The sequence below is a fragment of the Caloenas nicobarica genome, chromosome 1 (assembly GCF_036013445.1).
Source record: "Caloenas nicobarica isolate bCalNic1 chromosome 1, bCalNic1.hap1, whole genome shotgun sequence".
NCBI classification, from domain to species: domain Eukaryota; kingdom Metazoa; phylum Chordata; class Aves; order Columbiformes; family Columbidae; genus Caloenas; species Caloenas nicobarica.
In genome coordinates, this window is record NC_088245.1 from 50,444,756 (window position 1) to 50,460,352 (window position 15,597).

Sequence of the window (15,597 nt, forward strand, 5' to 3'; positions counted from 1 at the left end):
AGCGAGTGGTTGAAATTACAATACTCTAAAGTGAAACGAGATGCACCAATGTTTCAAAAGTGACAAAAATGGAAATTAGGAAAGTATGTTCTGTATGGTCATATATTAAGGTTTTAAATATATTCACTAAGTTGTGTCTGTTACGAAAATTAGACAGTTGAGATGATTTTTAAAGACTGTGGCTGTTCACCACAAGACTGCTAGTACAATATGTGCATAGAGATGAAAAAAATCTCTAAGCAGAGTGTTCCCCTAATGTATTTCACAGAAGTTTTACTGCATAACAGAAGTTTTAATGCATATGTACCGTGATTAAATAAATTGGTTTTGGATTTCAGTAAAGCCTTTGATACTGTCTCTCACAGCATTCTCCTGGACAAGATGTCCAGCACACAGCTGCATAAACAACAATGCAGCGGGTGAGCAATTGGCTGATGGGTCGGGCTCAAAGGGTTCTAGTAAATGGGGTCATGTTGGGTTGGACACCAGTCACTAGTGGGTTCCACAAGGATCCATCTTAGGGCCAGCACTCTTCAATGTCTTCATAAATGACTTGAACACAGGACTAGAGGGAATCCTAAGCTTGCTGCTTACACAATGTTGGGAGGAGCTGTTGACACTGTCGAGAGCAGAGAGACCCTGCAGAGGGATCTGGACAAATTGGAGAACTGGGCAATCACCAACTGCATGAAGTTTAACAAGGGCAAGTGCCGGATTTTGCACCTGGGACACGGCAACCCTGGCTGTACATACAGACTGGGTCACGAGATGCTGGAAAGCAGCTTTGCAGAGAGGGACCTGGGGGTTCTGGTCGGCGGGAGGTTGAACATGAGCCAACAGTGTCCCTGGCAGCCAAGAGGGCAACCGTGTCCTGGGTGCATCAAGCACAGCATTGCCAGGGAGGTGATTGTGCCGCTCTGCTCTGCACTGATGCGGCCTCACCTGGAGCACTGGGTGCAGTTCTGGGCACCCCAGGATAAAAAAAGATATAAAGCTACTGGAGAGTGTCCAGAAGAGGGCTACAAAGTTGGTGAAGGGTTTGGAGGGGAAGCCATATGTGGAGCAGCTAAAGTCACTTGTTTTGTTCAGCCTGGAGAAGAGAAGACTAAGGGGAGACCTCATCATGCTCTACAGCTTCCTCACAAGGGGAGAAGGGAGGGCAAGTGCTGATCTCTCTGGTGACCAATGACAGAACCTGAGGGAATTAAAGGAACATGTGCCAGGGAAGGTTTAGGTTGGACATCAGGGAAAGGTTCTTCCCCCAGAGGGTGCTGGAGCACTGGAACAGGCTCCCCAGGGAGGTGTCACGGCCCAAGCCTGACAGTGTTCAAGAAGAGACTGGACAACGCCAGTTGGAGCACTACAGCAGACAGGCGAATGACACCCCGATCTGTCCGGACATTGCCTGTTACATCTTGGCAAGAATTACCTTTGACTGGGCTCCATTACTGTCACCTTGCTACATACTCTACATCTTGCAGCCTCAAATAAATTCTTCCCTCATAATGCTGATATTGCTTTGAGCACAACAAAAAGACGAGAAACAAGGTTGTTTTGTCTCTGCAGGGCTCACAGGTGGGCACAGCAAAACGGCTCCACACAGGCTCCCAGTGCAGCCGCGTTCCTGCCACGACTGTGCCCAAACTCAGACAAAGCAAACTCAGCATCGGGGTGCACACCTGGATGCACTTGGCAGCAAAAGGGGGGGACACACCTGAACTGGCTCCCAAGCGATCTTTCTCTCCCGCAGTTAAGGCGGGGAGCCATATGGAAACCCGGACCGCACATTTCTCTCAAGATCTGCAGCCAAACCTCCCGCCACTCGCTGTCCCCCTCCCCGCAGCCGGCCCGGGCGGGTCTGACACGGCCGCTGCCGCTGCCTGTCCACCCCGCTCCGCCCCGCCGTGCGGCGCCGCTCCCCGCGGCCCAGCGACTCCCCCTGGGCCCGGCCCCGGCCCCGTTCCGCCTCGGCCACCTGGCGCTCCCGCTTGGCCGACGGCTCCTCCTTCACCTCGGTCACGAACACACACGGCACCTTCCGCTGCACCGCGCCCCGCCGCCTCATGGCCCCGGCCACCCGAGCCCGCCCGCTCCCGCCGCCGGACCAGCGCCGGCCGGAACTGCGGCTGCACCGCCCCGCGCTGCGCCACGGGAAATGGAGTCCGTGAGCGCCCGCCCGCCACGAGCCCCGCCACGCACCCGAGCGCCGGGGAGGGCGGCGCAGGGCAGGGCGGGCGCGGTGGCCTCGGGGCCCCTTCCCGGCAGCCGGCAGCGAGGCGGGGGCACCCCCGCTCACAGCCGCCCGGTCCGGCCGCGGGCCTGGGGCAGCTCCAGGGCTCCAGCCGCCGTTCTCTCTCCAGAGCGGCTCCCGCTGTGTCAGGGCGGCCCCGCCCGCCTGTTTTCGGCGGTTATTCCAGTGCCAAAGTCCCAGTGGTCAGGCAGGCGGTATTTTCCTCTGCAGTTAGTCCTCGGGCTGGCTGCTGACACTTGAATTACGAAAAATTCATAGGCTTCTATGTGATGGAACACCTTATCCTTGGTGCCATCTTAAGACATATCAAGGATAAGAGGGTCATCAGGGACAGTCAACATGGCTTCCCCAAGGGGAAGTCGTGTTTGACCAACCTCATAGCCTTTTATGAAGACGTAACAAGGTGGATTGACGATGGCAGAGCAGCGGATGTGGTCTACCTTGACTTCAGCAAAGCATTTGACACCGTCTCCCACAGCATCCTCACGGCAAAACTGAGGAAGTGTGGACTGGATGATCGGGTAGTGAGGTGGACTGCAAACTGGCTGAAGGAGAGAAGCCAGAGAGTTGTGGTCAATGGGGCAGAGTCTGGTTGGAGGCCTGTATCTAGTGGAGTGCCTCAAGGGTCAGTTCTGGGACCAATACTATTCAATATATTCATCAATGACTTGGATGAGGGAATTGAGTGTACTATCAGCAAGTTTGCTGATGACACCAAGCTGGGAGGAGTGGCTGACACGCCAGAGGGCTGTGCTGCCATCCAGCGAGATCTGGACAGGCTAGAGAGTTGGGCGGGGAAAAATTTAATGGAATATAACAAGGGAAAATGTAGAGTCTTGCATCTGGGCAGGAACAACCCCAGGTTCCAGTATAGGTTGGGGAATGACCTATTAGAGAGCAGTGTAGGGGAAAGGGACCTGGGGGTCCTGGTGGACAGCAGGATGACCATGAGCCAGCACTGTGCCCTTGTGGCCAAGAAGGCCAATGGCATCCTGGGGTGTATTAGAAGGGGGGTGGTTAGTAGGTCAAGAGAGGTTCTCCTTCCCCTCTACTCTGCCCTGGTGAGACCTCATCTGGAATATTGTGTCCAGTTCTGGGCCCCTCAGTTCAAGAAGGACAGGGAACTGCTGGAGAGAGTCCAGCGCAGGGCCACAAAGATGATGAAGGGAGTGGAGCATCTCCCTTATGAGGAAAGGCTGAGGGAGCTGGGTCTCTTCAGCTTGGAGAAGAGGAGACTGAGGGGTGACCTCATCAATGTTTATAAATACATAAAGGGTGGGTGTCACGAGGATGGAGCCAGGCTCTTCTCGGTGACAACCAACAGTAAGACAAGGGGTAATGGGTTCAAGCTGGAACACAAGAGGTTCCACTTAAATTTGAGAAGAAACTTCTTCTCAGTGAGGGCGACGGAACACTGGAACAGGCTGCCCAGGGAGGTTGTGGATTCTCCTTCTCTGGAGACATTCAAAACCCGCCTGGACGCCTTCCTGTGTAACCTCACCTAGGTGTTCCTGCCCTGGCAGGCGGATTGGACTAGATGATCTTTTGAGGTCCCTTCCAATCCCTAACATTCTGTGATTCTGTGATTCTAGAGAGACTGGAGGACTTCCAGTCATTTCAACGCCTTTGTACTTCTTCCCCAGCTTGGGTGTGACCACCGCTGAGCCAGCCTTGTACTCTTCGTGCCCATGGAGCCGCCGGCAGCTGCTTTTCATGTACACATCTGTCCCCCTTCCCGCTGGCTGACCAACGGTGTACAGCACAGGCGTAATCTGGCAATTGGTCCACCCAGTTCAAGGCGGGGCGGGTGTTTTTGTTTGTTTGTTTTTTTGCAAGGAACCACCCATCACATGCAGGTCTGGTGCTGCTATGAACCACTAGTCCTCTTTCTGGAATTCTGCCTTATGTCTCACTCCCTTCTCTTTGGCTTTGCCTGCATCCTTCTTCCTCTCTAAGCAATGGCATCCTTCTCTTAGGAGTTTGTGACTCCTTTTCCTTTCTGTGCTTCCTTTTGTGTTTGTCCCTAAGTTCCCAGGCTTTGATCTAACAGTGCACTGAAGTCCTCATCTCCAAGTCACTGATGTCACTCAGGTTATAAATTTGATCCCATGTCCTGGGAATAACAGTACGGCTTAGCATTTCCCAGGACTGAAGCTTCATTTTCCCCCATCGGTATTTTTGGTTCGTAGCCAGCCCAGGACCTGAATGGGAACACAGGTGTTAATTCAGGATACAAGTGGACGCTGCTCTTTCTGCTTTAGATGTGGCAGTAGACGCCACAGAAGCAAGAAAAAGCAAGTAACCCCAACCATGTCAGCAGCGAACAGCCAACAGTGTACTAACAGGAGCGACAAGTTCCTCCATCCAAAGGAAGAGCTGCAGTAAAAAAACGTTGGGCAGAAGGTTTTTGGTTAAAAAATAGTCAAAGAATAAGGTTTGTCTTTGTGCTATCAAAGGTTGGTTTCACAGGCCACAGTTCCTACAGCAAGATGTTGGGTATTATTTAAGCCCCGACAAATGGGTTTGTTCCATTTTTCATTAAAGAAACACTGGAAAGGGAGACTCCGAAATGCTACCATTTTCTGTACTTTGCACTGAAGCAATGGAGATGAAGGTAGATGTTCAAGCTGGACATGTCTCCTGGCGCCATGATGTTGACATCAGGAGCTGGAGGAGCAGTTGGAACTTTCGAAACGTAACATTCTATACTGGCTGGCAACTGCCTTTGTCGGTTCGGCAAGGCTGCAGAAGGCACCAGCTCCTTCACTCGACTGCCTTTTGCTGTCACTTGGGGTCTTCTTTTGTGACAGAAGCAGATCTGAGGTTGTGAAGGCCCAGTTTTTAGAAGAAACCTGCTGCTTTCAAGGAAATCACATCGTTTTGCCTCAGTATTCATAGCTTCAATGTTTGCGTGTATGTTCTGCTGGTACTAAGAGCGTGGAGGAGAAGCGCAAGAGGTGAAAATGACCGCAGTTGGGAATGACTGCTATTTCCGCCGTTCCTCCTACCCACAGGTAAATGCTGTAGATTGTAGAGTGCTTTGGATCCTTGGTTTCTTGATATAGCCATGTTGACAGGGAGGTCTGTTATGTAAACAGAGAAGGTGGTATTTCACTCTGGCTGGGTCATGGCCACATCGGTAGAGGAAATATCGGACTTTTGGAAGTGGTGAGAAGAGCTAATGATCTTCTGAACCATGGGCAATTTTTCGTTTTGCATCCATTTCAGCAATGGGGATTTAGGCGTTAATGCCGGGGAGATGAGCTTTGGCTCCAGACCCAGCGCGTCTCAGGGGATGGGCCAGTTGTACTGACTACAGTCCAAACGTGGCGTGTTTTGGAGATGCTGCTCTTAGACCCAGCCGTTAACGTCTTGAACTAGGTGAAAATTCCTTTAAAATATCACATAGAATCTCATTAAGAAGTGAATTGCATAATCAGAAATGTTCCTAAAATCGGTACTCTTGAATAAGGCAGGGATACAGAAAACCAATTTTAAGTAACACTAACAAGAGTGACTCTCATGAAAGCGCTATCTCTGCAATCTTGTGTGGACTTTTTAGCTGGTGAAATTTTGACCAATAGAGGGAGAGCAGCAGTGTGAGCATATGTATTAGTAAAGAAGGAATAATTAAACAAATAATTAACAAGTCCATGTAGATATGCTCTTTATTGTTTTGGGTTTGGTTTTGGTTGTTGTTTTGGTTATGTTTTGGGGTTTTTTGGTTATGTTTTTGGGTTTTTTTTGTTTTGCCTGGGACTTTTTTTTTTGGGGGGGGGGGGGCGGGTAGGTTTTTCTTTTCCCCATTAGGCTTTTGTTTGTCATCTGTACAAACAGCTGGGAGAGGGTGTGAGCAATATTAATGACAGTAATCTCAGAACATCAACTCCCAAACTGTTATTTTTTCGGTTTTTGCTGAGAATCTTTCTGGGTTTGGTTTCCCATTCCTTATTTCCCATGGACCCATGTACATTTCTTAAGAGAGTCTAATGTAAGATTCGCACTTGTACAGCCGATTTCGTTTGGGATTGACCTGATTATCCCATTCTGCGGGAAAGGAAACTCAACCACATGCCAGTTAAGTAACTAATAGATTCTTTTTCTTCCCAGCATCTCACGAAAAGTCAGCAGTACTTATTAGACTGCTTTACTCATGTTCTCATCTAGGAACACTTTTACATGACGGAAGCTCCATCGACCAAACTCAGGATAACTTTAGAGTGTTCTGGAGCTTCAGGTATCTGTAAGGATAACTTTAAGAGTTCTAAAATATCAGAATAAGGTCCCAAAAAATCTTGGTCGTATGTTCACAGCAGTACACCGTGTACCAATGCATTTATTCTATTTTTATTGTTATATTTACAATACATGAAATCTCTTTTCTCCTGCAGCAGAAGTACAGCCACATCGCCTGTTTCTGGGAAAAACAACCCTCAGGCTGTGTGAGGATCAGTTGTGCCTTCCATCATACCAAACCGCGAAATATAAATGGACTCTTTTTGCCACCTAGTAACAGTAAGTAAAAATATTTTCTCTACTATTTGTCCCTTAGCATAAGCAGATCCACAAGAATGTCCCTGCAGTGCTCAGTAATCTCTATGAAGGTCCAAAATGTACCATGGTAAATCAATGGGGTAGGATCTGCTACCCCAGCAAGTTCAAGGCAAAGAAATGAATTTTATTGGCATTTGAACAGGGTTGCCACATGAATTTTTTAGCTGTCATGTTACGGATGTTTCTCTCAGTCCCATGAAAGAGGTTAGCAAGAGCTATGGAGTAGAAATGTTGCAGGAATAGTTTGCACGGCTGTGCAATATCTGAAAATCAGATTATTTATAGAAAATTTTAAAAACCCAACCATTACAAGATGTAGGGTTTTTTCATCAATTCTTTCAAAGAGGAGCTCTTGGCTACCGGGAGTCCTGTTAGACAGCTGGAACCTGTAACACGGAAAGTGTCCAGGGCAGGGAACCAAGGCAGGTGTCAGAAATCAGGCAGAAGCTGGAGTGAGAGCAGCGTGACTTGTCACAGATGCATGAGCAAGGGGACTAAAATGGAGATGTTCATGGGCCTGAGCTCCAGAGCAGGAGAAAGGTGTCACGAGAGAAGTCCAGAGAGACCTCTAGTCAGAAGCAAACACCTTGTGTTCCAGAAATTCCCCCAGGGAAAGGTAGCGTGTCCTATGTGGGCGTGTTGAGCCACACAACCCCAGGGGAGCAAGACAAGAACTTGAGTGCTCTTTCTGTGAGTGCACACATTGCCGAAAATGCACATCTTCATCTTATTTCTTTAAAACTGGAAAATATATCCAACTTCAGTATTTTTAATGTAATGTACAGAAGCCTGATTGTATCATCATTTTTATTTCAGGCCATTGCATTTCCTGGCTCTCAGAAAATGCTATCCCAGTTCTGATACACTTTTTAAAAAACATAATGGGTAGACATAAGTTTCTAAGGAAAAGAATGACTTTTCTGATTTTCTTCTATTTAAGTGTAAATTATTTAAATGAATTTCCTAATCTTTCTCAAAATATATATTTTGTACTTCATAAAGAGAGTTTTGATTCTGAAAATTTGGACAGAAAAAAAATGTCTGCAAGCTAAAAATGGGTAATGCAGTGCTTAGCATTGCTAAATTCTACATAGGAGGATGCCATGGGGAGTGGTACAGGTCTGCCAATTACTCAGCATATTTAAAATATTTTCACAGCTGGGGTCCAAAACTCATGTACTCGCTTCAGCCCCAGTATTACTACTTGCATGTTTCCCTATGTTGTAAATATCCTGAAACAGATTGGAAGAAAGAAGGATATTGACTGAAATTAGTGTATCCACCAGCTGGAAGAGATATCTAGCCTTTTCTAAACATCATCAAATGATCAAAATATTCCTCTTTTCAAAAGGCTTTCTACCGCAGTGCTTTATCTGCCCATTCAGAGGAGTTACAACCCATGTTTTTACATACTTTCTGGTGTTGCAAGATGCTCTTTTGCCAAGCTCTGCAGAATAGTTTTACCACAAGGCACAATGTGCCTATGTAATGATCCCTTCCATATGATAAAGATTTCAAAGCTATACCTGCTGATCTGAACCTGGGTTTGATATTTTAGTTCCTCCTAATAACAGAAATATAATGTTCTTTTCTGCAGATGTGTCATTGCAACAGGGTGGCCAAGAAAGGATTCTGCATCCAGCCCATCATCAGAAATCACTCCGAAATCAAGAAAATATTTTACTACCAGTTCATGCTCCACTGATTATAAGCCTCAAGAAAGAAGAAGATGAAGAGGACGATGATGAGAAAGAGAACTGTAAACAGATTTTTCTTCTTTTACAGAAAAGTAGAATAGGATCTTTTTCTACACTTACTTGTTATAATAACCATTAGCTATTTAGAAAAGAGTTGTCTTTGTATGCATACCTAGTAATCTAGTACACATCAGCACATCATTATTTCCTACAGATGTTTCTGATTGGGTGCCTAAGACTGCTGCAGAAATTGAAGAAGAAAGAGCCATAAAGGAAATATGCTATAAAACTGGTAAATATGAAATCAGTCTCTCTTTCCCAAACAGCAACAATGCCAATATACTAAGCCTTGGGTTTATTTTCCCTCTCGGGCTATGTTTAGGAGAATATTACAGGATGCAATACCCTCACGAACACCAATCAGCACAAACTGTGTCTTCACCTCGGAAAAAGGAGAAATTACTCCTGGAAGCTACCGAGCGAGACTTGCAGAAAGGTAAGGACTTTTCATCTTCTTGGACAATATGTACCACTTTTAGGATTACACTTACAGGGACAAAGGATTAGATACCTTGCCCCTCCTCCCCTCTTTTTTAATTTAGTGACAATAAAAGACAGCATATTAGGAAGAACAGTAAAATACTACATTAATTTTTCCCCACATATATATACATACATAGTGTTACACACGTGGTGACTACCTGTATCAAATGCAGATGGAAAAGGTAGAAACGGGCTGTAAACATCATGTGTACTTTCTAGAGATATACAACTGTAACATAAATTTCGTCAGGTAAGATTCATCAATACAATTCATGAAAAGTGAGAAGCTAAAGAATGAGCAGATATTTTGTAGCTGGTTCTTTACTTCGGAGCCATAGTTTGTCTTTAAGCTGCATTTTATGGAATTGTCTTAGAGAGCATGAAAGTTCTACATCAGTTACAGTAGACAGGAACCAAACATCTAAGAAAAGAGAAAGAATATAAAATGGGAGGTTAAAGGAAATTGCACTCATCACTATCTCACAGAGGTGGGAGGAAGAGAATGGCAGGGCCAGTCCCTGTGCTTACACACAAGCAGCTCACACATCCTTTCTGTTGCCTTTCCAGGTGATGGCAGTAGAATTCCCAGAACATTTATTAATACAAAAAGAGAAGGAGAGATTTCAGGAAGGAGAATACCAACAGAGCGTATTCCCACAAGAGATCGTCGATCCTTTGACAATGGAGGTAAATACCCTTTAGCATCAGCTTCTCATTGATTAACATCTTGTCTTGTGGTAAATAAGGTAACTGAATATGCACGCCTTAAACTACAGTATAATACCCTTAGTCACCAGGTACATTGACATCAGAGGTGAATCTATTATAGGAATGTTGAATCTCCCGCCATTCCTTGGTATTTCTGCAACGCTGTTTGTCACCATGTCAGCAATGCGCATTCAGCTGTTAAGACTCTGTGTGGGCCCGTGCTGTGAACTGTATCACCAAAGTGCCTGATGATTCAAGTAATCCTTTTGCCAACTGAAGTTATTTTCTATGCCACGTTGTTTTAGTCGTTCAGTTTCCAGGACAACATGTAGCTGAACTGATACAACTGAGACACAGGCAAAGCATCCCTCATGTGCAAGGGGCGAGAAATAAGCAGCGGCAGAGAGGAACATATTAAGGGTTGTGGTTTTGTTGCTGAGTTCTCTTGTAATGACAGGCAGCTCAGGCTCAGAAGTTGTCACCCTGCGCTTTGGAGCCTGTTTGCATTGGGTTCCCATGCAGATGTCATACTTTGACTTTGGAAAAGGGTTTATTCCCCTTGTGACACACACACAAATTACATACAACTTTTCACTCTCAGTTCTTACAAATGTCCCTGTGGATTAAAGCCCATATTTGTTAAACTGTAAACCCTAAACACAACCACAGTGAGCTGGTAAATAAGCATCACTCCAAAGAAATAAAGAAGAATAAATGGACTTCTGAGGAGCCAAGAAATTCACCTCATACGGTACCAGGAAAAGGTATTTTGAGAAAACAGTTGGCTTATTCATTTTCATTTACTAAACTGTTAGATGATCCAGGACTACCTACCTAATTTCTCTTAATGTCAAATGTGGACAATCCATATTTAGATTGGACTCTCCACAAAGAACACTGTATTAATCTTGTCTTCCAGCCTCCAGGCTCCTGCAGTATGTCAAATTTTGACGAACAGCTCAAAATTTTCATTTAATTTGCTTTTTCACTTTTAGGAATTCACATTTCAGACCCCAAAGGAAAACCAAGTTACCAACCAAGGGGTCAAAGGAAGGATGATGAAACTGCTGCTTATGTTCCTCATGGGAGAGCAGCTGGAAGAAAGACTTATTGTGATTCTTCAGAACCTCGAAGATCAGCATATGTATTCTACCGCACTGTCAACGTCAACCAGGAACCAAAGTTCAGCGGATCTACAGGTGGGCTCCTGTTTACACAGGATTCTTAAAATGCCTCAAATGTGCCTGTCTGTATTGTGCTGCTTTCGTTTTTGTCCCTGCAGGTGATTGTTAAGTCATTTCTGCCTAAATGCCTTCATAGCAGGAATTCATTTCTCTGCCCAAAGAGCAATGAATGCAATGATGTGCTGATGTGTACTAACATACCGACCGCCACTAATTACAGCTTCTTTTATCTGATTTCTTCTTCTGAAATATTTAATAACTTGTTTAACTTCATGTTGGAGCATGATGGATTCATGCCTCTTTTTATAATTTAGTATTATTTTCATCTTCCGTAAAGAAGTCCCGTGTGTTGCTTTTTGGCAATCTGTTTCAGATGTAACCGTAATTTTACATCTTACACTGTCTTTTCAACTTGCTAATACAGCTTCTCACAACCTTGTACATCAGTTGGGTTTTATTTGCCTTTCTGCTTTCCTTTTCCATGGTTACTCTGGATAATTCTGTTGTTTTCATCTCTCACTTCATGTAGAAATTTAGTGGTAAATAATTTCAATAATCGTAAGTTAAGAAAGCGATTTCATCTTGCCAGGTTCAGTCATCTCTTCTAAGACTGGTTGAATCTCCATCTTGAGGTGCCTCCCTGTCTTCATTTCCAATAAAAGGAATCTCACTCCGACAGAGTAACCCCTTCCCAAAGATTCATAATGTTAAGTCGAATTAATCCAAATGGTACTGCTTTACTCTGGAGATGAACAGTTTTACTTTTTTTCTTTTCATGTTTGCTTTGATTAAATGTGGACAGATTGGTAGAGAGATCACAAAGAGAACATTCTTCATCTGAATAACACAATTAATCAATTGCCAGGTTAAAAAAAGTTAGAGCATTTCACAAAAAAAGGTGATCAGCTTTTTTGTCATAAGAACAACCATTACCATTGTCACTACCTTTCTTTTCAGCAGTACCTGAGCCATATGGTCGGAAATGCTCCAAACCAAAGAATCAGCTTGACACAAATAGAAGACTTTCAACCCAAACAGAAAACTATGGTAATGCTTACATGTTGTGTATAAATAGCTATATATAAACTTAAAATCGTAGCATTATTTTGCAATTAATGATTTGAATTAATGGAATTAAGATGGAATTAATAGAAAAGGAGAACTAATAATATTTTTAACCAAATTTCACAGAAAACACTTAGTCATTAGGCAGCTTCTCTGATGCACAATCAACTGCCCAGCACAAAAACATCCGTTTGCCATGTATCTAGTGCTTGCACAAGCAGGGATAGAAGAGGAGATTGGATTATGGATTTGTTTAACTGAAAAGCAACTGATGCCTTTGGGAAGATTTTGAACACAGGAATATTGACTTTGTTCAAGTCACGGGTGTCCGTGGCAGAATCACCTCGTTTGGAAGATCCCGTGAGCCTGAGGAAACGCTGCAAGATTACACATGATCTTTAAAGTACTGGAGAGAAAGTCTGTATTTAACACTGGCTTGTATTTCAGAGATGATGTGTGATTCACCTGATGCTTTCATGGATACTTCAGCTGATGTAATATTTAATTCATATAGCAGCCTAAGAGAGTCCTTCCTGAAATTGTAGCTGAACTCAGAAACAATGTTTATGTTTCTTCTACAGACAAATACACTTCAGGATCTTACAATGCACCAACTTGGAGGAGAAGAAATCCACATGCAAAAACATTCCCTAAATTTGGAACAACCATTCAGGTAACTGTTTGATCGAAATTTTTACAATGCAGTCTACTTCACAAAAGCGACAGGACTCTCCCCACCTAGAAAATGTAAAACTGCTCTTAAAGCTTTTGCAGCCAAAACCCACAAGATTCTAAGCAATGCTGAGTCATCTGAATGACCAGGGAGTAGTTCTGTTTGTTTGCAGATATGTAATTTTGACTGTAAAACTAACCCAGGATTTCTAATGTTTTACAATATTACTGATATGAAAGCAAAATACGTACCTGCCTTCAAAGTGAGGAGCTACAACAAGTGGGTTTTGGCTCGTAGCGCTGGACAAAGCACAGCACAGACCACAGGAGTGTGATCTGTTTGTCTGTTTGATTGCTCGTGAAGCATCTGCAACAGCTGAACGATGATCAGCCGAGCTCCAAATTCATAAAAGGACTCGGGCTACAGAACATTCTCCTGATACCCTAAGGACCATTAATACATTTTACAGCTGCCTTGAAAGCAGAGATTACAACCTCTATCTCGTGCTCAAAGTTTAATTCTTAACCTGTTTCTGAAAGAGCATCTATAGATTTATTCTAGTAAATAATGTACAAAACCTTCTGTATATCTATTTTGACAACAGAGCCAAAAGGACATGGAAGTGAACAGAAAACAAGAACTATACCCAGAGCGGAGAATAGGATGAAGCGAGTGGTTGAAATTACAATACTCTAAAGTGAAACGAGATGCACCAATGTTTCAAAAGTGACAAAAATGGAAATTAGGAAAGTATGTTCTGTATGGTCATATATTAAGGTTTTAAATATATTCACTAAGTTGTGTCTGTTACGAAAATTAGACAGTTGAGATGATTTTTAAAGACTGTGGCTGTTCACCACAAGACTGCTAGTACAATATGTGCATAGAGATGAAAAAAATCTCTAAGCAGAGTGTTCCCCTAATGTATTTCACAGAAGTTTTACTGCATAACAGAAGTTCTAATGCATATGTACCGTGATTAAATAAATTGTTTTCGGATTTCAGTAAAGCCTTTGATACTGTCTCTCACAGCATTCTCCTGGACAAGATGTCCAGCACACAGCTGCATAAACAACAATGCAGCGGGTGAGCAATTGGCTGATGGGTCGGGCTCAAAGGGTTCTAGTAAATGGGGTCATGTTGGGTTGGACACCAGTCACTAGTGGGTTCCACAAGGATCTATCTTAGGGCCAGCACTCTTCAATGTCTTCATAAATGACTTGAACACAGGACTAGAGGGAATCCTAAGCTTGCTGCTTACACAATGTTGGGAGGAGCTGTTGACACTGTCGAGAGCAGAGAGACCCTGCAAAGGGATCTGGACAAATTGGAGAACTGGGCAATCACCAACTGCATGAAGTTTAACAAGGGCAAGTGCCGGATTTTGCACCTGGGACACGGCAACCCTGGCTGTACATACAGACTGGGTCACGAGATGCTGGAAAGCAGCTCTGCAGAGAGGGACCTGGGGGTTCTGGTCGGTGGGAGGTTGAACATGAGCCAACAGTGTCCCTGGCAGCCAAGAGGGCAACCATGTCCTGGGTGCATCAAGCACAGCATTGCCAGGGAGGTGATTGTCCCGCTCTGCTCTGCACTGGTGCGGCCTCACCTGGAGCACTGGGTGCAGTTCTGGGCACCACAGGATAAAAAAAGATATAAAGCTACTGGAGAGTGTCCAGAAGAGCGCTACAAAGTTGGTGAAGGGTTTGGAGGGGAAGCCATATGTGGAGCAGCTAAAGTCACTTGGTTTGTTCAGCCTGGAGAAGAGAAGACTAAGGGGAGACCTCATCATGCTCTACAGCTTCCTCACAAGGGGAGAAGGAAGGGCAAGTGCTGATCTCTCTGGTGACCAATGACAGAACCTGAGGGAATTAAAGGAACATGTGCCAGGGAAGGTTTAGGTTGGACATCAGGGAAAGGTTCTTCCCCCAGAGGGTGCTGGAGCACTGGAACAGGCTCCCCAGGGAGGTGTCACGGCCCAAGCCTGACAGTGTTCAAGAAGAGACTGGACAACGCCAGTTGGAGCTCTACAGCAGACAGGCGAATGACACCCCGATCTGTCCGGACATTGCCTGTTACATCTTGGCAAGAATTACCTCTGACTGGGCTCCATTACTGTCACCTTGCTACATACTCCACATCTTGCAGCCTCAAATAAATTCTTCCCTCATAAGCCTGATATTGCTTTGAGCACAACAAAAAGACGAGAAACAAGGTTGTTTTGTCTCTGCAGGGCTCACAGGTGGGCACAGCAAAACGGCTCCACACAGGCTCCCAGTGCAGCCGCGTTCCTGCCATGACTGTGCCCAAACTCAGACAAAGCAAACTCAGCATCGGGGTGCACACCTGGATGCACTTGGCAGCAAAAGGGGGGGACACACCTGAACTGGCTCCCAAGCGATCTTTCTCTCCCGCAGTTAAGGCGGGGAGCCATATGGAAACCCGGACCGCACATTTCTCTCAAGATCTGCAGCCAAACCTCCCGCCACTCGCTGTCCCCCTCCCCGCAGCCGGCCCGGGCGGGTCTGACACGGCCGCTGCCGCTGCCTGTCCACCCCGCTCCGCCCCGCCGTGCGGCGCCGCTCCCCGCGGCCCAGCGACTCCCCCTGGGCCCGGCCCCGGCCCCGTTCCGCCTCGGCCACCTGGCGCTCCCGCTTGGCCGACGGCTCCTCCTTCACCTCGGTCACGAACACACACGGCACCTTCCGCTGCACCGCGCCCCGCCGCCTCATGGCCCCGGCCACCCGAGCCCGCCCGCTCCCGCCGCCGGACCAGCGCCGGCCGGAACTGCGGCTGCACCGCCCCGCGCTGCGCCACGGGAAATGGAGTCCGTGAGCGCCCGCCCGCCACGAGCCCCGCCACGCACCCGAGCGCCGGGGAGGGCGGCGCAGGGCAGGGCGGGCGCGGTGGCCTCGGGGCCCC

General features: G+C 45.9%; 1 protein-coding gene across 1 annotated transcript; it reads left to right on the forward strand.

Moving 5' to 3' along the window:
* The first annotated feature begins 5,214 nt into the window (after positions 1-5,214).
* Positions 5,215-13,342, forward strand: LOC135999241 (uncharacterized protein C12orf50 homolog). The gene is made up of 11 exons (XM_065652813.1): positions 5,215-5,265; positions 6,565-6,766; positions 8,403-8,564; positions 8,717-8,794; positions 8,885-8,998; positions 9,613-9,732; positions 10,413-10,517; positions 10,749-10,952; positions 11,895-11,984; positions 12,584-12,675; positions 13,280-13,342. Exons 1-11 carry the CDS (start codon positions 5,215-5,217, stop codon positions 13,340-13,342), a joined length of 1,281 nt encoding a protein of 426 aa, XP_065508885.1.
* The last annotated feature ends 2,255 nt before the right edge of the window (positions 13,343-15,597 follow it).